The 27,345-nt window shown below is 38.3% G+C and overlaps 1 protein-coding gene across 3 annotated transcripts in view; it reads left to right on the forward strand.

Moving 5' to 3' along the window:
- The first annotated feature begins 3,413 nt into the window (after positions 1–3,413).
- SPTLC1 (serine palmitoyltransferase long chain base subunit 1) overlaps positions 3,414–27,345 on the forward strand; it is a 34,235-nt gene continuing 10,303 nt past the window's right edge. The window contains exons 1-11 of one of the 3 annotated variants that reach the window (XM_051643157.1): positions 3,414–3,497; positions 5,408–5,515; positions 10,303–10,397; positions 14,359–14,452; positions 14,914–14,986; positions 20,270–20,402; positions 22,060–22,189; positions 24,272–24,361; positions 25,097–25,204; positions 26,601–26,696; positions 26,929–27,025. In XM_051643157.1, the coding sequence (XP_051499117.1) occupies positions 3,435–3,497; positions 5,408–5,515; positions 10,303–10,397; positions 14,359–14,452; positions 14,914–14,986; positions 20,270–20,402; positions 22,060–22,189; positions 24,272–24,361; positions 25,097–25,204; positions 26,601–26,696; positions 26,929–27,025 (1,087 nt within the window). In that variant the 5' untranslated portion in view covers positions 3,414–3,434. The remainder of the gene's footprint in view (positions 3,498–5,407; positions 5,516–10,302; positions 10,398–14,358; positions 14,453–14,913; positions 14,987–20,269; positions 20,403–22,059; positions 22,190–24,271; positions 24,362–25,096; positions 25,205–26,600; positions 26,697–26,928; positions 27,026–27,345) is intronic. The other 2 variants (XM_051643158.1, XM_051643159.1) reach the window with 2 other exon arrangements.

Genomic DNA, 27,345 nt, shown 5'->3' on the forward strand with positions numbered 1-27,345 from the left:
ACTGCTGCACAAAGCTTGTGTCAAAGGTTGCCATCTCCAGATGTTTCCCAGGAAGACCTAAATCAGGTTTATGCTGGTAGTATTAATCCAGGGCTAATTCAATATAGAACTAGGATTAGCACACTTCCAAGATACAGTGGTTCATGGCTTTAGGTAGCACTAAATTTATCCTCCCCTACATATCAGGTAAATTACAAAACTTGATATTCGGGTTATTCTTAACATTCACACAGTAATCTTGCAATATATTTTTGCCTCCCAGGGAGCAGAAATGGGAGTTGGGATAAGATTTTGGGGCTTAATACTGAGCTTCCAACTGACATTGGACATTTTCTGTGCTTGCTGCCAGCAGCATCTTGGTTAACTCTCAGGTTTTAAGGGAACAAAAACTAAAAAAATCTAATTGGTACTATGCTGTTATTCTTCTTGCCAGTACAGGATTGCTTTCTCAATGCTTTATTTATTTTTTTTGTGGTATCCACAGCACCAACAAGTTACAAGGAGGCACACTAAAACCACAATAATACAAGCTAAGTTTTCACCACCCAGAATGTGTGAGAATGGTTGCAAAACTCTCTAATGTCCCTAATCTCCTTGACCATTATCCCCCTTCTGTGTATGTGGTTGGAGGAAGCAGGGGGAAAGTGAATGACTCTCAGGACATATTCCCACAAGTTCCCTCATTTCTCTTCTCACCAGCTCTTCCACGTGCATCTCTCTCCAACATAGCAAAGTAAGCAAGATGGTAGCAACCACTGCCATCCCCTCACAGCTGTGTGTCACTTCCTTCTGCCATTCTCCTCAGTTCCTAGGTGAACCGTCTAAAGGGCCTAGTGAAAAAATCCTAGGAAGAGGGATTGTTTAGCCTGGAAAAGAGGAGGCTGGGAGGAGACCTAATTGCTCTCTACAGCTACCTGAAAAGAGGCTGTAGTGAGGTGGGCATTGGTCTCTTCTCCCAATTAAGTATCAAGAAGACTAGGGGAAATGGCCTGAAGCTTCACCAAGGCAGGTTTAGACTAGATGTTAAGAAGAATTTCTGTACAAAAGAGTAGTTAGGCACAGGAACAGGCTGCTGAGGGAGGTGGCAGTCAACATTCCTGGAGGTATTCAAGAAACATGTATGTTTTTTTGGGTTGTGTGTTGCTGATTTTGCAGAGTGTGTGGTAGTGGTTTTGTAGTTTTTCTTTTCCCTGGATGGATGGTTGGACATGGAGATCTTAGAGGTCTTTTCCAACTGTGACGATTCTATGATTCTGTGTGATAAAATAACAGGCTGAAAGAGGTAAGGAGATCCAAGAGTGCAGAAAGAGGGTTAACATCCCTCATTCCCTCACTTCTATTTTTAGCTCCTGTTATCTGTCTCATACTTGACAGAGTAAGAATGAGGAAGCCAGAGGATGAGCCAACAGAGCAAAGAGGACCAAACATAATTGGCACTGGCTACTTCTGTGATATTTAGGAGAAATAAAATTTCTCATATCCATATAGTAAGTCCCATTTTTCTCCTTCTGGAGTGACCTGAGAACAACTGCAGATAACTGGCATGCCAATGCTGACCCAGGGGAACTGAGCAGGGATTTCAAAGCAGGGCATGGAAAATGAGTGGGTTCATGAGGAAGGCCCAGAATAAGAGCAGCTTAGGAATACTGAGCAACTGCAGGAGGCTGGGGGAAGACAAAATTTAACACTTCCAGAACATGAAATTTCATAAGGCACTTTCTCAATAGCTTTGGTCAGGATTTTAAGTTTAGAGATAACCTCAATATGATTTTTCCTCATCTTTCTTCCTCGCTGTAATGCACTACTGTAAAGGACCTCTCCCTTCATCTTCCGCATTTTTTTTGTGTCAGAAGTACAGCATTAAGCAATTAGCACCAGCTGCCTTGGTGAAACCAATGAACAATAGGGACAGGCTAATTATTATGAGAGACCCAGCCTGTGATAAACCAGGCTAGAAACTCCAAATTCACTGCCAGAATTATTGCTTAGTACATTATTATCTTCACTGCATTTCAAGCTGGAAACAATTAATCCAGTGTTTCACAAAATGTGTTCCTTAGTCTCTCAATCATACTTACATCAAACGCTGAAAGTCAGTATCTGATGTTTAGAGCAGGGGTGTAACTTAATCTGCACCCCACCAAGACACCTTATGTGGCCCACTCTTCTGAGGGCAATCTGGGAGTGGCATGCTTAACAGACACATTCTTTGAGGCTGGTAGTAGCAGCTATCTCCCAGGAGCCCAAGACTTCTCTCCAGCATGGTGCAATTGCCACAGAAGTATTTAACTGTGAACAGAATAATCCTCCTGCAGCTAAAAACCAAAAGGGGCAAATCTTGACTTTTCAGATAGTCTCAAACAACATTTTTTCTCTTTACAGTGTAAAGCTTGGAATTTGAGAAGTGTATCACTAAGTTCAGAAATTGGAAGAGAAGACTAACTTTCACTCATTTCAGTCAGTGTGGAAATGAAATTAATTGATTTTAAGCATCTGATACGGTGAAACTATGGCGTACTGTTTGCTTGCAGTTGGCCACAGCACCCAGGGATTTTACTGCCATCTGTTTAACCAGCTGCTGCCCCAGGTTCCTCTTCTTTAACCATGGTGAAGACCAGTAAGTGACACCCAAGGTGTGCAGCTCCACAGTGCTCTCTCTCCCAGGAGACCATCAGAGGCCCACCACAGCTGTTTAGCTTCAATGAAGCAGCTCCCAAGCACCTCCTTTAGCAGCAATGTCCCTTGTTGTCTTTCTATCAAGTGCTACCTCACTCCAAAGGAAGCTTCTTTCTAGCGCCCTCTTCTCTCCACTGCCCCTTAGGCAGCTGCTGAAGCCCTGGGCAGCTGTGCACGGGGACCCCGCCACCCCCCACGCTCGGGTCCACCCACGCCAGGTCTTCACCATTACTCCTTTTCTTCATGGGGTTTATCTCGCCACAGGAATGTTCAGCTTTTAAGGATGCTCACTTTGGCAAGGCTCTGAAAGCTGCAATTACCCTTTTTACTTGAATTTACTTATCATTCCCACTGCACTCTCGCTTTTGCCATCCGGTTTATTAGCCCAGCATCTCAACAGCTGCTCCTCACGGCAGGGAAGTCACCCGCGCCAGGCACCGCGGCAGCCCGCACAGCGCGCGGGTGAGGCACCAAAGCGGCAGCTCCCGCCGAGCTCAGCGCGGGGCCACAGGAGCCTGCGGTGCCGGCGGGGCCCCCAGACCCCCGGGCCCCCCCAGACCCCCGGGCCCCCCAGCCAGGGCGGCCTCCGACGCGCGCGCCCCACCCACCCGCGCCCCCTCCTTGCGCGAGCGCAGCTCGCGGCGGGCGCGCGCACCCCCGCCCGCGCCGCCCCGCCCCGCCAGGCCGCAGGGGGGCGCTCCCGCAGCGCCGGGCCCGCCCCTCGGCCCAGCCCAGGGGCCGCGGCGGCAGGAGCGGCCATGGCGGCGGCGGGCGCGGGGCAGCAGTGGGTGCTGGTGGAGATGGTGCAGGCCTTCTACGAGGTGCGGGCTGAGGCGCGGCCCGGGGCGGCTGGGGTGGGGCCGGGCGGCTGGCAGGGCCGCCGGCAGCGGGGTGGGCGAGGGGCTGGTGAGTCGAAGAGATCCCAGCGCCCAGCCCGGCCTCGTCCCGGCGGAGGCGGCTTCTGGGCCCCCGCGGCCGTCGGAGCTTGGCTGGGGGTGTGAGGGCGCCCTGTCCCGGGAGGGCTGGCTTGGGTGGGAGGGAGTGGGGAGGCAGGGAAGGGCCCGTCTTCGGCTGGTGACCGGTGAGCCTGGTGCGGGGGAGGCGGAAGGGCGGTGTCTGGGCAGGCGGTGGCGGGTGTGTCTTCGTGGCTGGGGGTCTGTGCCGCGTGTGTGAGTCTGTGCTCGCCAGATGGTGAGTGTATGTGTATGCCTCATTTATATGTGGAAAAATAGGTGCACGCACTTGGTTTTTAAGGTTTTAAAGCTTAATTTAAGGTGTATACCATAGCATTAAACCTTTAACAGGATTCACAGTGTTCTTTGAGTATAACGTCAGCCTTTGCAACTCACTAGGGATTTTTACAAAGGAAGAAACAACTTTTAAATGTGTAGGCTTGTGTTCCCTCTTGGGAGGGATCAGCATGGCATGTTTGTTTCATGATGTTAAAAAGCGTGTTCTGATGATAGACAGTGTTGTTGTATCCCTCCCTTTGGCAAAGGTTAGTGACTTTTAAAGAATTTATACTAAAGTTTGCAGTACAAAAAAATATAGAAGTGTATAGCTACTGAAGCTGGTAGCACGCTCTGGTGCACTGAATTCAGAATAATTATAGGCACTGGAAAGCAAAGGGAAGTAGTTTGTGTGGACTTCCACTGCTTCTGTACTACGGTGTGCTCTTTAGATGTCATGATATACATATGTATTCTTAGTATGTTCGGTGAACTGAGAATTACTCTTCAAATTATTAATTCATTATTTATAGTGTGATATGCCAAAGGACTCCTTAGTGGTTTTTTAAAACTTGTGTTCAGTTTCCTTTAGTTTCTGGATGTATGGTGTGTTCTACTTTGTTTGTTGGCAGGTCAGATCCACTAGGAAATATTGATGTGCAGGAGCACTTCCCCTGAGTTGAAGAAAGAGTGCACTAATCTGTGTGCACTTTGAGTCTTTTAAAAATAGCAGACATGCACAGTGTAGACAGGAGCCTTCCTGAAATGGAACAGCTAAACCCATTACTAAAACTAGGTGTCAAATGCTGATGCCATAACTGCACGTGTGCTTTAAACTGCCTTTCCTCCCTCCAGGCACCCAAAGAGGCTAGCTTTAACTTGGATCAACTGTTTGTTCTGGTTTGCTGTAAATATCCCTAAACATTGTGTCCACTCAGGAGAGGAAATGACACAGGAGCAAAACTGCTTCTGGTGACTGTGTTGGGTTATGCCTGCTCAAGGTGCCTGTGAAACTAGCAAAAATGGGCTATGAGGACAGGATTAAGTTTATTTGTAAATAATAGTAGCTGCACTCAGAATGGGTTGCAAGTTTTAAAAATGTTGGAGTGAAGTAGGTGTATATAGATAACACAGACCTTCAAGCTCTCAGGAGACTTCTGATGGTTGTGAAAGCTTTCTGCCATCACAGATGCTGGCACAAGCTGCAGGGCTTATATGCCTTCACTCTCAATATTAAATTTATGTGCATTGTTGGAACTGAAACCGCCTGTCAGTTTAGAGTGTGCTTTAAGTTACTGACAACAGAATAAATCTAATACAACTTAGCATCTACAAGTAGTAGTTTCAAAACAATCCACTTCCATGTAATTTTTGCTGGTTTAGAGATACTTACCAGTTGATGATAAGCTATTTTTACAAGTAGAGACAAAACTGTTGCATAGTGTCACGCTGATTCAAATAGAATTCTGCTTGGGCTTGTTTTTATCCTTTTTTTTTTTCAGGCTCCTGCTTACCATCTCATTTTGGAAGGGATTCTAATTCTATGGATAATCAGGCTTCTTTTCTCCAAGACATACAAGCTTCAAGAGCGATCTGATCTGACACCTAAGGTATAGCGGAAAAATATTTTTCTTTAGAGAAACATTTTATAGCTATTGATATTTTCTGTTGAACCAATGCTACATCACAAATTGTGCTGTTTTTTTTCTTAGGATTTCAAAGGGTAAGCTCACTTTGGACTTATGAAATTACTTATTACTTAAATGCTTCATTTCATGCTTTTGAAGTAGGACTGTGTTTGAGACTGAGAAATATAAAAGAACTGATGTGACTGTGACTGCTAGGGTATAAAAAGCTGGCATTGTGTTCTTGTATCCCTTCCTTTGGCAAAGGTTAGTGACTTTTTAAGAATTTGTGCTAGGGTTTGCAGTACAAATATAAAAGTGTGTAGCTACACGCTCTAGTGCATTCCAGGAAGCTTTGTAGTTCAGCAGCATTTTTCTTTTGCAATATACCTCTCAAAAAATCCCCAAAACTAATTGTTTCTGAAGACTGAAACTGCTTCCTGACTTCTGGCTGTAGACTATCAGTATTGAGGAGGATTTGGTTGGACATGTCCCTGGACTAGTTTGTGTGAGATATGGTGTGTAATTGGGCTTGCTGCATAATGCCAGAGGATACCATTGGATGTTTTTGAAGGATATGTTCCTGTACCTGAAGAAGGCCCACAGTAAAGCTGCAGAAGGACTTTTTACAAGGACGTGTAGACAAGGGGTAATGCCTTTAAACTGGACTAGAGTTCTGTACTTGGAAGGGTTTGAATTGATCCTGGGATTCTTGAAGTTTGCTGCCTATAATAAGAATACAGAGAGGAGTGAGCACCAAGGGAAATCCAATGTGGTGATGTGCTGAATGTTCAACTAATCTAGGAAGATATGCTGCAGCTTTAAAATAGACTACATGTTGATTCAGAAACTGTGATAGTTTATTTAGTAGAATTTTCCTGCATCAGATGGTTTTGATCTCTGCTAGTTTGGAGGATAACTTTTCTTCTGAAAGTTTCATTCTCTTTGCAGTAGATGCTGCGAAAAGGTTCTTTTCTGCTCTTGCTTAACTGATGACCTGAAAAGGCTAAAACCTATGTCTTTCTTGCAGACTAAGGACTACACTCAGATACTCCTATGTGTATCTTGAATGTTACCATCCAGTTGCAGATCATCTTCTTCATTTGTTGTCAGACCATTTTTCTGAAGCTGATATGTTAAAGGAAGTGCTCAGATAAATCTAGAACAGTGGTATGCAGGGAAGAAAACCTCTTCTACACTCTCTAATCCATTCATCTGGGAACAGAGTGAGGAACAGAAGGCCTGGACACTGCAAACACTGTTCAGCAAGAGCTATGACATTAATGGATTATCAGAATTGTTTTGGTTACAGATCTAAAACGATGCTATATGAGCTGCTATGAAGAATTTTAATACCATCACAGCCAGAACCAGTACAGTCTGTTCCATACAATATGGGATTCCACACAGTGTAGCTTCTCTGTGCACGTTGAGCTGCATGTAGCAACATGCCAGCTGTTCAGCAAGGACAGTGCTGATTTGCTTTCTGATTTGTTCTACTTTGATTCATGCTGTTGTGTCCAGCCTACCACACCAGACAGAAATACTAGGTTACTGAGGTACAGGCTCCTAAGATGGGCTAGCTCAGGTAGTGAAGAACAGGTTGCCTTTATGTCAGCCACTCATGTAATGATATTTGGAGTTTCTCTGTGAATTATTGTTGGGGATGCTGCCAGAGCAGAGCTGGCTCAGTGTAATAGTTATTACTGAAGAATACCACTATTGCACAGCTGTCTTAGTATGATCTGTCAGAACCAGTCTGTCCTGGAGAACAAGAGGTAGATGATAGATTGTGCAACCTGGTGCACTTAGGAGTTACCTTTCTAAAACAGTGAAGAAATCCACCCTAAAGGTGGTTTCTGGATTTAGTCATACATGTAGCAAGAGTGCTACAAAATACAATACAGGAGTCTGCTTTCAGCTGACTGTTTGTCACCCATTAATAACAGTGTCTGTAGGTATTCTTTTGGTTCCAAATAATGAAATATCCTAAAGCATTAACTAAGGAGGTAGAGTACTACTCTTTGTCTCTAAGTTCCTGATAGGTTGGGATTTTAGGAAGCACAAATAAGTCTGTGGCCAGACAACGTGTTAAACATACATAATCTTGTGGGCCTTCCCCTTTAGGCCTTTGTTGTCATCTAATGCTTTTCTTAGTTATCCTTCCATAATGGACAGGCTGTACTGCTTCTCACCTGATTATTTTGCTTCCTAATTAACACACAAAGAAACAACAACCAAAACAAAAAAAATACCTGACACTGTGCTCTAAAATCAACACAAGACCTCTGATGCAAGCTGCGCTGCACATTAGGAATGTGAGGCCATTCAGTACCAACTGTCTTAGGAGCAGAGTGAAGCCTGCAAAAGCAAACATCCTGCTTTCTGATTTTTAGAAATCTTTTTTAGTCTTGCGGAAATGTGTAAGATACTACTGGGCAACTGGAACTCAGGATATCGTTTCTCAGTTGCATCAGCCGATCTACATATCAATCCTGCTTTTACCAAGTTACTTTTAATCTGTATCACTTCTGAGCAAGGTTATCTGGTTTTGTAACGGCCTATGTCAGCACAAGTGGCTGGGAGAGGACTGACTATACTGTAGCAGCTGCTGACTTGCAGTGCAGTTAGCACACTTAGTGTTAAATTACCTTTTTATATCTTTTTTTCAAACAGCAATATGGTATAAAAATGCTCACTAGTACCAGCTCTGAGACAAGGATGCAATTGCCACTTGGTCTGGATCAATGGAGTTAAGCATACAGGATTATGGTTGTGGTTCTGTTCTACACTTAACATGAATTTGAGTACTACTTTTCCACTATTTTTGTTCAGTATTGCATGTTAATCTTTATAGGATGTATCACCAGGTAATCTTCCATAGGTTCTTGAGGTATTTGCTGAGACAAACGTGGTTTCATAATAGAAGGCAGTAATGCATAGTAGTCATTAGCATTTGCAGCGTAATTTATTATTGTTTCGTTCTCTGGTGCTCAGTTATTTGTTTGGATTTTTTTTAACTGAAGCATTAAAATTTGCTATTTGACATACAATGAATGGCACTAGTACAGGGTAAATTAATAAGATCCCCTACTTAAATGCTTTCCTTCATAAATGCGACAGCATTTCAACATGTACACAACTGAGCACAAGGCTACAGCTGGGGTCTGTCCTATGGTGGCTAAAGAAACTAACCACTTTTTCCAGTGTAAGTGTAGCCACTCCAAAATATTGAATGTATTTGATTCTGTTGCACATATTAATGGCATGTTATTTCCTTTAGAATTTGTAACCCATGCATTAAATTTCAGTAAGAAATGTAACATAAGAAAGTTAAATTAAAAAGTACATCTGCAAAATATTAGAAACACAAATTTTCTATGACTTCATATGACTTATGTGACTATGCTCACATAAAAAGTATCTTTTCTGAAATACAGGGCCAGTGAAATTTCCATTTGTGCTTTGAAATAGACCTTTGTTGATCCCCTGGGTTATTAATTAAAACTCTGGAAGTAACCAGAAACAAAGTTACTAATTAGCTTAGTAAAAAGAAAGTGATGAAAATGCAGAAGACTAAATGCACTGTTGAATGTAGTTTCCTTCTGATTTTTTCATATATTAAATTGGTTTTGTACTTCAAACACTTTGAAAAGTGTATTTGGAAAAAATGAAAATGGAAGAAGGTATCACTGCAGAAAATCAGTTGCAGAGTTTTTATTTTGGTAATGAAATAAATAGCCTTAAATATTCTACTGCTTTTTGAAATAATAACCCATTGTAGTCATGCCATTCAAAGTTAGTGTGTTAACAAATATGCTATCAGCTGTGTCTTGCTGTACTAGTAAATAATCCTCAGGCAAAGTTCTGCTTTTGTGGTATGAAGGATGATTTTGGTGATTTGCCTGAGTGGTTGCCATTTCATGTGGAACTTGATTAATTAAAGTTTTATGCTGGTCTACTGCATGTCCTTTGGAAAATCATCCAGCTCAGGTTTTCCAAATGAATGGAATGGGGTGGAATGGTTTGGGATGGAAGGGACCTTTAAAATCATCTAGTTCCAAACCCTCTGCATGGGCAGGGACACCTCCCACCAGACCAGGTTGCTCAAAGCCCTATCCAGCCTGACATTGAACACTTCCAGGGATGAGACATCCACAGTCTACCTGGACAGCTTGTTCCAGTGTCTCAGCACCCTTACACAAAAGAATTTCTTTCTAATGTCTAACCTAAATCTACCCTCTTCTAGCTTAAAACCATTAACTCTCGTGCTGTCACTACATGCTCTTGTAAAGAGTCCCTTTGTTCAGAACATTTTGAAAATAAGTGTGCATTTAGTGTTCCTCCATGGTTAGATGGGGGATACTTGACATAATAGTTGTTGTTGTTGTTGTTACCATTTCTTGAACATATGGCAGTTTTCATGCATTGTGTCCTACTCATGTATATGCTACTTAGCAAAGTATTTTAATGCCCTGGCTGTTTAAACAGCATTGTTGAAGACTTGAGAATGTAAAGTGAGGCAATTTATATTAAATTTTTATGTAATTTGTATTCAATTACATAAACTGCAGAGGAGGCTTTTCATAATTAATAGATTGAATGAAATAGTATTTGTTACAGTTTGGCAGGGACATCAATTCTAAGTGTCTCAGAAAGGTGACACGTATTAACATACATCACTTCACATCTGACTATTACCAACTGTTTATTGGCGTATGTCTTTTCTAATGGAAATTCTTTTTGAGCAATATTTCTTTTCTCCTGTTCAGGAAAAAGAAGAGTTGATTGAGGAGTGGCAGCCAGAGCCTCTTGTACCTCCTGTACCAAAAGATCATCCAGCTCTCAACTACAATATTGTTTCAGGGTAAATAACCAAGATAAATTCTATCTTTTATTTAAACTTAAATGCTTGATGTCTGTATCTTTAAATGTATTTCTTACTAAGCATTTGCATATCCTTAAAACCTTTCATAAATTAATTGCATTTTTAGGTAGTAGGATTGAGTTTGCCACTGAAGAGATGGTCTTGGTTTTGCAGCATTATCAAGACTATTTATTATGAAAATCTTTCTTACTTTAAGTGTTCTAATATTTTTTTTTAAAAACACTGGACATGCAGGGAAGGACAGCTTATCTTTGCTTTCAGTGTGAGTCTGCATTTAATAGTAATTTGTTTCTTTTTTTTTCTGAATATGTAGACTTAGACCTTGAAAAGTGGTTATTACCTTCTGCATAGGGTTTAGGGGTAAACTGTGTCATCATGAATCACTTCAGAAGAAACTGATTTTGTGGCCAGCTACTTGGCACTTATGAAACGTTGTTGCTCTTCGGACAATCTGAAGTGGAGATGCTTCAAGGCAAAGTTGTTTTGTGAGGAAATTGTCTGGACATTACAGTCTTGTGTGTTACAAGGCTTTTAAAACTTTTTTGCTGACTTAGGTGAGAGCCACAGTGTTTCAGAAATTGCTGTGAAATTTCTTTTACAAGCTTCACATTTGTTTATGTCAAGAACCTTTACAATATAAGCATTCTTAGTATCTTTCCAGTGACACTAATAATTTAAAATAATTTAGTGACAGAACAAAATTTATTGTTGTGATAGGGAGCTCCATTTTGATGGCTCTGCCACCAAAGAAAAGCCTGCCTTAGAGAAGAGATGCTTGTTTTAATCCACTGTCATGTGGACGATTGTTCTGTTATGCAGGATTTTGAAACAAGCTGTACTGTGGAGTTCAAGGAAGTGTTGAATGTTTTTTAAAGAATCTGAACACATACATCTTTTAGATGTATTCAGAAAATAAATTATTTAGAACTTTCCAGTGCTTACTGCTAGGGAATGTATTGTGACAGAATGTTAATGTGTTGTAGCAGTTAACTTAATGGTGGCTAAGAGGAAAACATGATGTGTATCTTCTAAGATTTAAACTGCCAACTTAATACCTTCCTGTAAGTTGCTCAACAGCTGTAAGTTCGTAACTTGGGCTGTAAACTTAACCCACATTTCAGAATTTGTCCAGAAGGGAAAAGTCTCTGCATACTAATTTTAGCTCAAGTGCATTTTTGTCCTTTTTTTTAATTAGTATTTTAGGGGGGCTCCATTGATGCTAATGAGATAGTCTTCTTTTAGTGTTTTTTGTGTGTTAATGCCCACTGGGAATGGTGGTTCATATAAATCTGAATTATCTTAGTGGTGGTTTAACATTGCATATTTGCAGTAATGTGTGGGTATATAAGCTCATAACCACTTAGGAAGTATGAAATATTTCTGTAAAAATTTTGGCCTACTGTGTGTGGGAGGCAGGCTTCCTCTGCCCTCAGTACACAAGGCAGTTTGTGCCTTATGGTAGTATGCTTCTTTCTGCCAAACACTTGCATAATCCCAGAATTGTTGCCAAGTGATAAGCGATGCCAATAATGTGAGACTTGACCAAACAAAAAAAGTGACCAGTCTTGAATCAATGGTGAGCAAGTTACCCATGGTGGCTCAGTGGCTCTTCAGAAATTTGTTACTTCTTGTTGTACCCTTTCTGTGAACTAACTTATGCAAGACTGCATTCAGAAAATGTAAACCCCTTTCCTCAAACAGTATGTTTCTTATTTTGCTGTAAAATAAAAAGGCACTAATGAGCTGGCTTTTAACTTTATTGTCTTCTGTGACTGATTTTTCAATACATGTAACACTTGAGACATAAATTAGAGGTCCAAGTACCTATGGAGTGCTTTTGATCCTTAAAAGACACAAATTCTGAAGAAGTTGCTTGCAAGTTTTTTGAATATAGCTTCAAATTATATTTTTGTTCATGTTTTCTGTTGGATCAATCAGTATCTCAGAACTGTTGTCCCTTACTATGATACATAAGGAACTGTGTTACACCAGGGAAGATACGTGGAACTATAAAGCAATAAAGCATTTAACTGTTTTCCTTTTGTGAAGACCTGTTGTTTTTGACATTACAAGGAAGGTTTTATGATACTGCTGGCATCCATGTTTTGATTACATTCACTAGAATATGCTTTTCCTTGTGAGTTTTCTGCCTAACCATGAATGTTTCTTTGGAAGGCTGGCTAAAGTTCTTTTATTGAAGTGTGGCCATGTTTTCATGAGGGCTGCAGCTAGGTTTGAGAGGTGGAGCTGTGGGGGTGAATTGTATATTTATCAGGTTTAATAGTATGCTGGGAATATACTGAATCTCTTGTTAATGCCAGAATCCTTTGACATTACAAGGAAGTATAGATCTGCTCTTGTGAATATACGTGTGAACGGAAGTAGTTAATTAATTTAATAGGACTTTCAGTATTTGACACAGCTCGTTGATGAGCAAGACAGAGGAACAAATCCAGGTATACTTTTAACAGCAGTCAGTTCTTCAAGACAGTTTGCTGTGCATTTGTATAAGTGCTACTACTGTGCAGAAGCTGCATTGCAGTAATTCAGGACTGCTTCTTTGTGGGGTCAGGCTCAGCTTGTGTCAGTGTAATGTCATGGAATGAGGGTAATGAAGGTACATGTGCATTGTGTTAGAAAGCTTTCCAAAGCTGTTTTGTACATGTTGCAATTGCTTGGTTAAAGAAACATGTGCTTTATTTTTAAATAGAACAGATATAAGACAGAAATAGTGGAGGTTTTTTTGAGTGAAGTTAGGCACCTTTTTTTTTCCTTTTTTTTTTTTCCTTTTTTTCTGGTGTTTTTCTTAACTTGTACTGAATAACTTGGACCTAAAACATATTTACCTTGCACACCAAATGTAGCCATTTAAATATTGTCAACAAACAGTTTTGGAGCAGCTGTGCACAGGCATTTGACATTTGAGCAGCGCTGTTTAGTTTTAATGATGAAAATTGCTCAGTGCTAGTTTTCACGTGGAAAAAACTTGTTGAAACTATTGTTTTTTGAGGAGTAGTGTAAGATAACAACTGTAATATTTGACAACCCACACAGAACTAGGCAGATGAATGGTTTGGAACTTGGTTTATTTTTGAGACTTTTTAACAATCTGAGTGATTAACTGAAACTTGATTTTGTAGTATCGAAGTATGTAATTGCTAAAACATGATTGCTTTTAGGATACAGCCCATAGATGTGATTATTGTGTTTATGGGGTAATAGCTATTTTTATCTTCATTTTAAAAATAACTTTAAATAATAATTTTTAGGGCAGTAATTTTCTCTTATCTTTTGCTTTATATAGTGCTTTCATTAATTTATTAATATTGGGTGTTTTCACACATTCTTTGTTTCCTGCTTACATGAATTATTTAAACCATTACAGATTAAACAGAATTAAAAACTTGCATTGACACATAATGCAATACTTTAGTCTGCTTACAGCTGCTAGCTATTTTTCAGGGGCCTTATTCACTACAAGATTGTTATTGTGGGTTTGCTTTATGACAGACATTGGTTCTAAATTCATTTTAATAATGGAAATAAGTAGCAATGATGTTTTCTTTTTATCTGTAGTATTCCTTATTTTAAATAGATATCACTTTGCGTTTTAAGGAGAACCTTTATTTATCTCTTCAGGAGTCATCTTTGTATGAATGAAGTTTTCAGCAAGAAATCAATAAATTAAATATCTTAGGAAGGTATTTATGCTTGCTTTATTAAACTACAGGAATATAGTTTTTGCTGAATATGGTAGGACATTTGTCACTTGACATTGAATTTAAATTGTAAAGACGGAATTGTGTAAAGATGGAAGCTTGAAAAAGCTCTGTGCCTTTTTCTGTTGAAAAACAAAGCTCCTGTACTGTTTGACTGCTTATGAAAATGGCAACTGTTCATTCGTAAAAACAGATCTGTGATATATGTTGGTTTTTTTCAGTCCTCCCACCCATATAATCACTGTTAATGGCAAGAAATGTATAAACTTTGCATCATTTAACTTTCTTGGACTTTTGGATAATGAAAAGGTTAAGGTGAGTTCTTCTACTTACTATACTTGTGTGGTTATTCCTCTTTTACTTTATATGTTATTGTGAATTAAGAATGACTTAAGAAAATACAAACCTTGTCAAGGAAGTGTACTTCTGAAGTAGTAAGAAAGATAATAAGCCTTGTAATTTTGTGCTAATTTGTCTTTTTACTAAATTTTAATTTGTTGTACTTATTCCGTACAAACTGATTATCAAGCTAGATTAGTATCCTTAAATATTAGAATGCAATGAATGATGGTTAAATGCTTGTCTAAAACAGTTTTGATGTGAAATAAATTAATATAATTTAATACATTAATGTTCTTTATGTAAAACAAGTCACGTTATCTGATGCAAGAACTGGCCTGTGTATATTGCTATAAAATTGTCAATAAGAAGAGTATAAAAGAGTTAACAGATTTCATGTAAGAATATATATTTTGTCCTTTTATTTTCTGTTAAAGAGTGCTGCCCAGGCATCTCTGAAGAAATATGGTGTTGGCACTTGTGGACCTAGAGGATTCTATGGTACTTTTGGTGAGTAACTTCCTTCGGTCTTTTGGCCTTTTAAAGGTGCTCAGTGTGGTTTCATAAGTCAGCCAAAATAGTCCTTTGTATAAGCACTAAATTATTCCTATCACTGTGAAGAACAATTACCCTCCAATATACTTTTTACAGTAATTGTTAGGGACTCCTATCATTTATTATTCATAGCTTTGTTTCTTTTTTGTTTCATATGTTTTCTTACTCTTTCTAATGCTTGTCTCCGAGGAAAGTTGCAGAGTTAAGTGGAATCTGTTTTAGTTCTGGTCTGTGCAGTACAAAGAGAAAATAAATACATTAGAATTTAATAATGCATGGTGAATTCAAGTATAAATTAGTAATGAGTTTTTAAGTGGATCACAAGAGGATGGTTGATTTCTGTGATAAAGATTATTAGTTAAGTTCATCTAATACTGTAATGAGAATAAAGTTTTCCTTTACTGATAAATTTAGTGTTGTATTTACAAGATGAGAGCAGGTGTTACTAAAGGTTTGTTTTTTTTCTTTTTAGGAAGTAGTAAGTTGTTAAATATCAATCTCTGGAAATGGTTCTTTACAGGCATTGGTATTTTGAAATATTGCATGTAAATCAAAGTCATGCATGAATAGTTGAACAGTTTCAGGCTAAAGCCATTGACTCATTGTTTTGTGAACTTCCCAGTTTCTTTCCAGAGGTGGTGGAATTCACAGCTTATTAGTACTCAGATGATTTCATAGAGTTAGCTTCTGTGACTTCAAGACTAACATTGCTTAGTTAATCAAGCTAGTCCTTTAAGCTGCTGTACCTACTTCGATTTGATGGAAGTCTATACATCAGAACAAAGTTTTGGCTTTGATATCAATCTCACAGATTATTCATTAGCTTAGAATCGTAATTTCTAAAGAAGGTGATGGTATTCCACTGGAATAATCTTTATCACAGAAATCAACCATCCTCTTGTGATCCACTTAAAAACTCATTACTAATTTATACTTGAATTCACCATGCATTATTAAATTCTAATGTATTTATTTTATCTTTGTACTGCACAGACCAGAACTAAAACAGATTCCACTTAACTCTGCAACAGTAGAGAGTTTCTAGGAAGCTGGATTACCTCCCTGATCACAGTTCAGCAGTGATCTGTTGGAATTCATACAGGTTGTTTTTTTTCCAAAAACACTGAAAAGCTCAAAGAAACTTGTAAACTAATGCCTCTGCCTTTTGAGTACAGACTGATTTTAAGTTTTGTGAAATCTTTCCCTTTGCTTCTTTCCGGTGATTAACCAAGACAAACAGGTTAAAAGTTTATTTTTCTCTAGTAAGTGAGAGATTCCTTGGGTTGTGTCATGCCCTCTTTGGAGGTCCAGTCCTAAGATCCAAACTGTATAGCTTTTGCATTTAGTTTGGTTGCTGTTCATTTGCTTCTGGATTTTCTTGGTAAATGCTGCATTTCACGAAGCAAAGGATATAATATGCTATTGCTGCATGACATCATTATTGAAAAATTATTTTATACTCACCTGTTTGAGACACCATCTTTTACAGATGTAGTCATGGAAAATTGATTTGAAATTTGAGACAAAGACCTCCTGATCTTGTTGGATCCTTAACTGTCTTCCCATTTTCCCTTGAATTTAAACATTTGAGTATTGAAGGATTATGAATATCTAATAAGAAACACTTCTTATATCAGTAATGTCATATTCCTCAAACTCTTCACACAATTTTTCTTGTGCTGTGAGTTTGGTAAATGAGTCATGTTGCATCCAGAACTATAGGATTTAATCAATGATTGGCGATTGTCACCCCTTAGGTGATATTTCATATTAATATTAGAGATTTCATTATTTTGAAATGTAGATATCCTGTTATAATTTATTTTAGAATGGAGACTTGATTCTGCGGATCTCTGCCTGTTTGAAAGGATTTCATAGATTTAGTGAATCCCTAGTAAGACATTTTTGCATTGTGCTGTATCCCTGAAATCTGCATCAGTGTCTTTTTCCTATGATAAACTTGAAATAACTAGTATATTCACACATAACTGAATCGTTATTGTTGTTTTCTTTGTAATGACAGCTTACCCTTGGGAAAATTTACTAGGCTTGTAATAATGTTTTTTTCCTTAACACAAATTTGATTATAATCATTAGCTCATTATTGCTGACAGTATTTCTTTTTCCCACTGTTTTGACCAAGCCCTTGTTCAGTGTAGTGGTGACTATTGCTGAGTAAAAATCAGTGAGAATCATGCAACTTCTCATTTTTAACTGTGATGGTCGCATCTTCTTTTTCATCTAAATCCTTTTTAGTTAAAGGATTTAGGTAGTTTTTTTTACACTCAAAATATTTTTCCCCATTAGGTATCAATAGCTGGACACTCATGCTAGTAATTCAGTCCTTGTTTCCTCTAACTTTTTATTCTCTACTGGCAGGGCTTCAAAAAGGAGTGGTTTTGGCTGAATCTTCTTCATATTACATGTTTTAAGTGCCTTATGGCCAGCTTCTTTATTTGGTCTTGCTGCCAGAAAACTATCTTTCCTGGGCTTTTTGTTCACTAATTGATCAAATTTCATCCATCCTGTTTTGAAGCATGACTGAAGGTTGTTTCATTGGTCCTGAGGTCCATGTAACAATAAAGAAAAAAATACAAAGATTCTTAAAATAGATTGAATTACTCCCAATTGGTATCTTTTCTTCCAAAGACTGAACGTTTCTGTGGATGTTTGGTATATCTAATACAGCTGGATCAAACTGATAAGTAGTAAAAGAAGACTTTCAAATAATAAGTGAACAAACTTTTTTTTCCATTTAAAAACAGTGGAAAACTACATAAAATGAATTAATTTCATTTTTTGATGCTCAGGTAAACATTAGGAAAGGATTGTTGAGTATTTGTAGTTTGCAGTCTATGAATAAAATTGCTCTTGACTGTGATTGGAAGGCTGTTTTTTTAAAACATACTTTTTGTTTGTATTGTATAATAAATAATAAATAGAATATAAATATAAATAAAATTAAAGAATAAAAAAAATATACCTGTCAGCCTCACCTCTGTGTCTGGGAAGATCATGGAACAGATCCTTCTAGAAGACATGCTGAGGCACACAGAGAACAAGGAGGTGATTCAGGACCAGGACAGCCAGCATGGCTGGATGGTTACATCCAGAGGGTAGTGGTCAATGGCTTTATGTCCAGATGGAAAACGGTGACAAGTGGTGTCCCTCAGGGGTCAGTACTGGGACCAGTGTTGTTTAATATCTTCAATAACGATATTGACAGTGGCACTGTGAGCACCATCAGCAAGTTTGCCAATGACATCAAGCTGGGTAGTGCCATCCATATGCCAGAGGGATAGGATGCCATCCAGAGGGACCTGGACAAGCTGGAGAAATGGGCCCAGGTGAACCTCATGAGGTTCAACAAGACCAAGTGCAGGGTCCTGCACCTGGGCTGGGGCAACCAGAGGTATTGATAGCAGCTGGGGGAAGACATGCTAGAGAGCAGCCTCGTGGAAAAAGACCTGGGGGTAGTAGTGGATGAAAATCTGGACATGGGCCAGCAATGGGCAATTGCAGCCCTGAAGTCCAGAAGTATCCTGGGCTGCATCAGAAGAACTGTGGCCAGCAGATCAATAGAGGTGATTCTGCCCCTCTGCTCTGCCCTGGTGAACCTCACCTGAAGCTGCGTCCAGCTTTGGAGCCCCCAACACAAGAAGGGTGTGGACCTGTTGGAGTGTATCCAGAGAAGGGCAACAAAAATGATCAGAGGGCTGCAGCACCTCTGTTATGAAGACAGGCTGAGGGAGTTGGAGTTGTTCAGCCTGAAGAAAAGACTTTGGGGGTGTTGTCACTTTCGGGATCACAGGGGATGTTATAGCGACCTTCCAATACCTGAAAGGAGCCTATAAGAAGGCTGGGGAAGAACTGTTCACAAGAGCATGTAACTATAGGACAAGGGCTGATGGTTTTAAGCTAGAGAAGGGCAGATTTAGTTTGGGCATTAGGAAAAAATTCTTCAATACGAGGGTGGTGGATCACTGGAACAGGTTGCCCAGAGAGGTGGTGGAGGCCCCATCTCTGGAGACATTCAGGCTTGATGGGGCTCTGAGCAATCTGTTCTAGTGTGAGATGTTGCTGTGTATTGTCGGGGGTTTGAACTAGATTACCTTTATATATCCCTTCTAACTTGATACTTTTTATGATTCTATAATATATGAATCAGGTCAATGTGCTCTTTAGAGAAAGGTTATGGTAGATGGTTGCTTCATAAGGCACAGCTAAGATTTTTAGAAAACCCTTTGTTACTACACCTTTGCTGTTGGTGTCTGGCTAGAAATAACAACCTTGGCGTAACTATGCCTCATCAGCTACTGAAGAAGCTGTATTTTTAACTGCTGCTGGCTCACTTAAATTTAGTTTCAGTGAACTTTCAGTAGTTGCAAAAGGGGAACATTTAGCCAGTGATGATCTTTCAAGTCACATACTAATGACCCCTCCTTGCCTTTTAATCTAGGTTATTTCCAGTTGATAAAAGGCATAATTCTCTAACATTTGCTAGTAGAAGCAGGTAGTGGCAAGAGCTACTGAATTTAGATTGTCTGATACAGGTTATTTTGCTTAGGCAGAATACTTAACATTGTGGTCACCTTTCTGCAGTGAAAACCCACTCCATCCAATCCGTGTGGTATTAGGCTTAATTGTTTGATTTAGTGGTGGTTTGTTTCTAACTTTGGTCACTTAGACTGAATTGGTTTGCAAAATGCTTGTGAGTGTAATTGTGTCAGTTTATCTTAAGGGTCAGTAATCTCTGTCATTGAGATGGTGACCTTTTCAATTGGCTGAAGTGTATTCAGGAGACGGTGCATGATTTCAGCCTGACGAGCAGTTTTCTGTAACAATGATTGCTGTGCTATATACAGTGGAAACATCAGGCTGTAAGAACTGGCAGTCTGCCACCATAACCTCATTAATTGTTGTAAATTACATAGCTGTTTGTTGTCTGAGTATAGTAGTAGGAATGCAGTCACTGCGTAAGATCATGAGAGAACCACATTACATAAATGTCTTCTGATCTGTCTAAACTTCTGATTAATATTGGGTTACTTGTCATCTTAAGTAAGGCAGAATTGGTTGCAGCTGTTTTTTCGAAAGTTATTTGTTGGAATACTCTTCCTACATTTGTTGCATTTGAAACACTCTGGTTGCTTCAGTTAGGTTCTCTCTAAAAGCAATTATAGACTTTCTGATACGAAAATAAGTAAACTAGAATCTTTTACATTTTCTCTCAAATAGATGTGCACTTAGAATTAGAAGAACGACTAGCTAAATTCATGAGGACAGAGGAAGCTATTATATACTCGTATGGATTTGCAACAATTGCCAGTGCTATTCCAGCATATTCAAAAAGAGGGGACATTGTGTTTGTGTAAGTATGGCTTTCTGTTTGGGAAATTCCAGATTAAAGACTTTTCCTTTCAGTTTTTTTTCTCACTATTGTTAATCACATTAAGTAAATTATTTTGAAAATCATGCTGGTTGTAATGAAGTATTTTGATGTACAAAGCTCAAATATCTTTCCTTTGCCAAATACTCCAAATCAAACCAGTTACTTTTATCATGGAAGAGCCAACTTGGACACTCAGCTGAAAAAAAAACAGGAACGCAAACTTGTGAATTCAAGGACTAATACTTTGTAGAAGTCTAATACCTACTTCTTAAGAAACTGCTATTGCATTTGCTTTTCTCCTGTTTATTGCTGACTTTTCACCTTTCTTGCAGGACAGTTGATCCCCTCATGCATATCTGCAATGGATTAGTTGGATAAATATTGGTACATATTAAAATAACACAAGAACAACTGTGCAGGGTTAAACTAAGGATTCAGGAAGCCTAGCATCTGTTCCCTGAAAGTAGCCAGTCATAATTTGTCTCGAAGTGTAAAAAAACAGGAGAAACAATGTAACAGCACTTAAATAGTAGTTTAGGATAGTTTCCAGGATTTTTCGTAAGCCTTCCTGTTCCTTTAGGACCTCTGTAAATGTTTGTTATTTACAGTGCTTCTATGACACGTAATTTCACAGTTTAACTTGAACATTTATGAAAAAATACAAAGAAATACCCCTTCTGAATGTGACACCCACTAATTTAAATTGGTGTGTTTGATTTTTAGACAGTGAACTGTTCTCTTCTCCATGGGCAGAATGAGTGGCTAATGGAGGCTTACCTGCCTGCTGGGGTTAAGCACAACACACTGATACTGTAGTATTTGTCAGCCAAAATCTATCTTCAGTGCTTTTTTCTACTTGTAAGGCTTGTAGCCTATTTGACTTCTTTTACAGAAGCTCTTTCAGAACTTTGATCATGTTTTTTTTGGTCATCTTTGAACATTTTCCAAGTCAGTTTTTCCGAGAAGAATGGCCAGGATTGTGCACACTATTGAAGATGACAGTGTGTTCTGCATTTAGCTGTCTTGTGCTCTTTCAGCTTGTTACTGACAAGATCTCACCATATTTAAAAGTAACTTGGCTGAAATTACTGTATTCCGCATGCACAGAAGGTTTGATTTAGTTGCCACTTTTAAAATATTAGTTGACTTAAGCAGCTGTGAAACTGCATACCCCATCAAGCTCAGAGATTTGCTTTTCCAGCACTTTAGAAGGATGGATAGTGTTCAAGGGATATTAAAAAGCAGGTTGTAAATACTTGGAGGACCACTTTAGATGGCACATCTTTGTGCCTTTTTCTAGGACCCAGAGCAACTGGAGTGAGAGGTTTCTGGAATGATTAGCATGGTATTGTGCCCAGTCCATGGAAGGTTGGGCTCCAATAACCTGCTGTCTCATACAAAAAGGCCGGTGTACAGATCAAGAAAAAAAAGTTGGCTTGGTTGTGGCTGTAGTGCATAGTAAAGTTGAGAAGATTTGGAAGTAAGTTTTCAGAATGTAAGTAAAGTACATGATGCTTCAATAAATCTGGTTTTAAGTACAGAAATCGGCTGAAAAGTGCAACAGTCCAAATAGCCAGCTTGCTTGGAATAATTGTTAAACCAAGTGCAAACTCAGAAGGGCTTTCTGTATTTACAGAGATGAAGCTTCTTGCTTTGCTATTCAGAAGGGATTACAAGCATCTCGCAGTAACATCAAGTTATTTAAGCATAATGATATGGCTGACCTTGAACGACTGTTGAAAGAACAAGAAACTGAAGATCAAAAGGTACCACTCCTTGGAAAAAATATTTGTACTCTTTTGTGCTACCTCCTCCACATTTTGTTACTGTTTTGTAATTGGATGGGTGCAATGCTTACAGGCAGTTATTTGGTTTTCATAAATCTGTATTGAGCAGTTTATGTTGCTTGCACAATTAAGATAGATTTTTCTGTAAAAATATTTCTTTATTTACATTTGCCTGCATAATCACTGGGAAGTGAGCTCACAGGCATTGGTAATGGAGAAACATCTTTATGGACAAATGACTGAAGTGGGAGATTATTTTATTTTTTTAAAATACTATTACAGAGCTACTTTGGGGTTTTTTTTTGTCTTTTAGAAATTTGTACAGCTGCATTTATGTAATAAATCATGCAAGTTAATTATCATTTTGAATACCACACTGTAAATTCAACATTTAAGTGGCTAGTCTTAACCCTTCAATTTATAAAATCAGCGTTTTTTTGTTTTTTTTGGTCAGACTTCCTCTATCTTGCACTCAGCTCTTAAGATACTGTCTTAAAAATTATGTTCAGTTTCATAGAATCATAGAATGACTTGAGTTGGAAGGGACCTTAAAGATCATCTAGTTCCAAATTCCCTGCATGGGCAAAGACATCTTCCACTAGATCAGGCTGCTCAGAGCCCTATCCAACCTGGCCTTGAACACTTCCAGGGATGGGGCTTCCACAACTTCCCTGGGCAACCTGTGCCAGTGTCTCACCACCCTCACACTAAAGAATTTCTTCCTAATGTCTAACCTAAATCTACCCTCTTTAAAGCCATTCCCCCTTGTCCTATCACTATAGGCCTTGTTAAAAAATCCCTCCCCAGCTTTTCTGTAGGCCCCATTCAGATACTGGAAGGCTGCTATAAGGTCTCCCAAGAGCCTTCTCCAAGTTTCATTCACTTTACTGGCTTGATTCTCATTCTGACAATAATAAAAAAGGTTGTCCAAAGCAGTTACTAAAATCAGCGTCAGCAAGTACAGATAACTTGCTTAAATGAATTTTAAAAGAACTAGCTGAACCCATCACCATTATGTGCCTCATTCACAGAATCCTGGAAAATTACAGACAATTGGAAGAAACTTGGTTTTGTGCTAGGACATAAATAAGTAAGGAAGGCAAACTGCATGATTTTAAGCCAATCAGCTTAACATCAGTCTAAATCAGTAATGGAGCTGATTAATAGCAAATTTATAAACAACATGCTAGTTTACACACCTTCATGGAAAATACATTTTGTTAGATAATTGTTACATGAGGTTTCAGATGTGGTTGACAGACTAGTGATGCAATTTGTGTAATACATTTGGTTTGTTAGAGCAGAGTGCTTTTATTTAGCTACATGGTTGAAATGTCTTAATCTAATTAGTTTAATTCAGACAAAGTTGGTTGCCAAGAGCTTAATGTAGACCATGTGTGTTTAACTAAGAAATACTGATTAGGAAGGGGTGGATCTCATGACTGGAATTGGTCCAGCTTGTGGAGTGGACTCTGTCTAGTTTTGGTGCCTACCACTCAGAAAAGTAAAATAGATGGTCTCTGAATCTTTTTTTTTTTTTCAAGAAAAGAAAAAGATAAACTGTGACTTAATATCCTTGATCAGAAGTTATCAATAAAGTTTAAAGTAAATGTTAAGGGAATGGCATTTTTAAAGAACAAAAACCATGCCATTGAAATTTAAGCAGAAGCCATTGCAGGGTATTCTTATGGCCTATATTGTCCAGAGATCACACGAAGTTATTTATGTAAAGTATGTTATGAATACTTTTAGATTGCTCAAGTTAATAATGGCTATAATAGACATGAAGATTTGTAGTATTTGTTTGGTAGTTGGTTTTTTTTTGTATTTTATTGATGAAGACTGAAAAGCTTTAAAATTATTACAAAATAAATATCAACTACTCTAATGAGGCATATCAACTTTTGTTATGTGATAGTTTAAGCTGAAGTAAAAGCTTACTTGAAAAAGAGACATTCAGTTCCTTCCCTTTCCATTACTGTCCTTCCCTTTAAAAAAATATTTAAAGCTTCTCTTGTTAGTAACAATTGATACGAACTGAAACTGTATCTTTCTCTGAAGAACCCTCGCAAGGCCTGTGTAACTCGGAGATTTATTGTAGTGGAAGGATTGTATATGAACACAGGAGATGTTTGCCCTCTTCCAGAATTGGTACGTGGTTTCAGTTTGCCTTTCAAATTCCGCATATGAAAACGTGTAGCTAATGAAATAGTAGGATCATATCATTAAGACTACATAGAAAAGCTCTGCATGCCGGTTTTTTGTTTACGTTCTTGCTTTCTTAAACATTCACGAAATGTCAGTTCAAAATCTTACATTGTTTTGAAACTTCTGATCAGGATTATGAAGCCATGTGGCCTGAGACTTGCAAATTAGTATCTAGCTATGATACTCATTTTTAACCTTTAAAATAAATGTATGTTTTCAGCCATGTGTATGATACTAAACTGTTGAACTAAGTTAAATCTAAAAAAAAAAAATAGATGCAAGGTTTCAAAGCAGCCCTTACAGAGTGCTGACATGAACAGTGACTCCAAGGAAAACATTTGCTATTCAGCATAAATTGGCTTTTTGTGCAGGCTATATTCTAGTAGATAATGGAAGAAATGCTGTGAAAATGCATCATCTTGAAAGTACCTGATAGCCTATCTTAAAAAAATATTATTTTTTTTGGTACATGAATATTTATGAAGTTTGATCTTACATGGTGGAAGAATTTTGAGGGATTTTAAAATGTCTTAATGACAGAACACAACCCCAGAGCTGGTATTTTTTCAGAATTCAAGTGACTGTAGTTGTCTGTGTTTATCATATCTCCCCCAACCACTTTTGTTACCAAATTCTAATGGGCTTGGCTTGTGTTTTATATAATTTGCTCTGTTTTAGATAAAATTGAAGTATAAATACAAAGTCAGAATATTTTTGGAGGAGAGCCTTTCCTTTGGAGTCCTTGGGGAACATGGAAGAGGGATTACTGAACACTTTGGAATAAATGTAAGTGCCTTTTTTGTGAGTTTTTAAGAAGAGACTTGTGCAGAAGCAATCTGCTCAATTGATTTCTTATACCTGTGGTGCTAACAATGTTTAGTAGTGTACAACAGAAATTTAAACATACTTTTATCAGTCTTGAAGTGTTTGTGACTTGGGGCTTTTTTTCCATGTGTTTACTGGAAATAATTTTACCTATCCTTAGTGAGGAAGATAACAAAAGAATTACAATGCATAATTTTATCATTACTCAGATAGTGATTGTGGTATTTTTCAGCTGCATATACTTAAAAATGACATGTTTGCAAAGAAGTATTAAGGGGCTAGAGGTAAGTTAGAAAAATCTTCAGTGTATAGTCAGCCTGCTTCGCTCCGTTGATTTCTACTCCATTTCGGAACAATAGGATAAATCTTTTGATGGTCTTTTCCAAGGTGTTGTCTTGCTACTTTACTGGCAGACTAAGCCAAACTGTTTTTCCAAGAGTCTACTTTTAGTGGTGTCTAATCAGCTGAGGAGTACTTCAGAAATACAAACCATATTCTTGTGCTTGTTTGGTACCACAGCCAGCTGAGTTGGAAAAGGAGGAAGTGCAGTGCTCTTTTGCTTCCTAGTGTGAAGCATCTCTTACTACATTATGACAGTGTCTGAGTTCAGCTTGGAAGAGAAATATCAAATTCTGAGAATTCATTCTGTCTTCCCCTGTCTCCTAGTGTTTTCACTTTGAGTGTCTTAATACCAAAAATGAAAAAGATCAAATGAATGTTAAACAGCTTTAGAAAAGGAAACAGACAGTGCTACTCTGGTACCTGCCAAGTACTATTTGATTAATTGGCTTCTGTGTTAAATTCATTTACAAACAGAATCTTTCAATTTTGTCTGCTCAAAATGGTATTTGTAGCAGTGGTTGTCAGTGTGCGTTACAGAGCCTGGCAAAAATTAGTGTGCAACTAACAAGTGAAATAGGACAATTGTGTCTCTAAGGTTCAATCTCTGATTTAACTAGGCTTACATCCAATTTTAATCACATTCTAACTCCTGCTGACTGTAGTGGGACTACTTACATTCTTAAAGGACTCTGTCACACTGAGTGCTTTGAGGAATTGTCATCCATGCCTATATAATTTGTTTTTTTCTGTTTGTGCTCTTCACACTGCAGTGCCTGAAAAAGAGTGATCCTATGTATATTATCTACAGGTTCATAAATATAAAATTCTAAAGTCTTTTGTTTAGTTTCAAATTGTTATATCAATTGTAACTTCATTTTAATATGTGATAATTTTATGGATCTTCACTAGTATTCATGATTTTGTAAAACAAGATACATCTTTGATAGATTTTTCTTTTAAGTAGTCTTGATGTAATCAAAAGCATCTCATCATAATTTCTTAATTTATCTGGCAGATTGATGATATAGATCTTATTAGTGCAAACATGGAAAATTCACTGGCTTCTATTGGAGGATTTTGCTGTGGAAGATCTTTTATTATTGACCATCAGGTAAGCCAGGTCTTATTTCTATATGATGTGGTAGGATTAGTTTACTTAATAGTGAGACTTCATTACTAATATCAATTTGCAAGGAGAGTTGAGATGTCAATTATTATGCAACACTTAATTCCATACAAAAACTGTCTAGTTGTATGAAATATTGTGCATAAATTCGTTGTTTAAATGTATGTGAGTTGATTTTTTTTCCCCTCTTGTTTTTTTTTTTCCATTTCACCCACAGCGATTGTCTGGTCAAGGCTACTGTTTTTCTGCATCCCTACCTCCTTTGTTAGCTGCTGCTGCTATTGAGGCTCTGAATATTATGGAAGATAATCCAGGTGCTTAATTCGGGAAAATCTGAATTCTTCAGCATTTCTTCACCCGAAACTATTAACTCATACTTCTACCCACTTTGATTCCTCACTCTTTTTTAAAGCTAATTAATTTTATAAGCATTATTTTTTCTTCATTTGATTTTCCCATCTTGCTTTTCTTCAATGTTTCCTTGTCTTTCTGCCTCCCAACTGAAAATGAGCCAGTTAGTTGAGGCTAAGAGGGACAGAGATGATTATCACTAAGCAAATAAATTATTATTCTGCTTTATAGACTAGTGATAGCTTCTTCCTTGAAAATTAATTCTTTCAAGGCAAATGGAGGA

Source organism: Apus apus, chromosome Z, assembly GCF_020740795.1.
Source record: "Apus apus isolate bApuApu2 chromosome Z, bApuApu2.pri.cur, whole genome shotgun sequence".
Lineage (NCBI taxonomy): Eukaryota > Metazoa > Chordata > Aves > Apodiformes > Apodidae > Apus > Apus apus.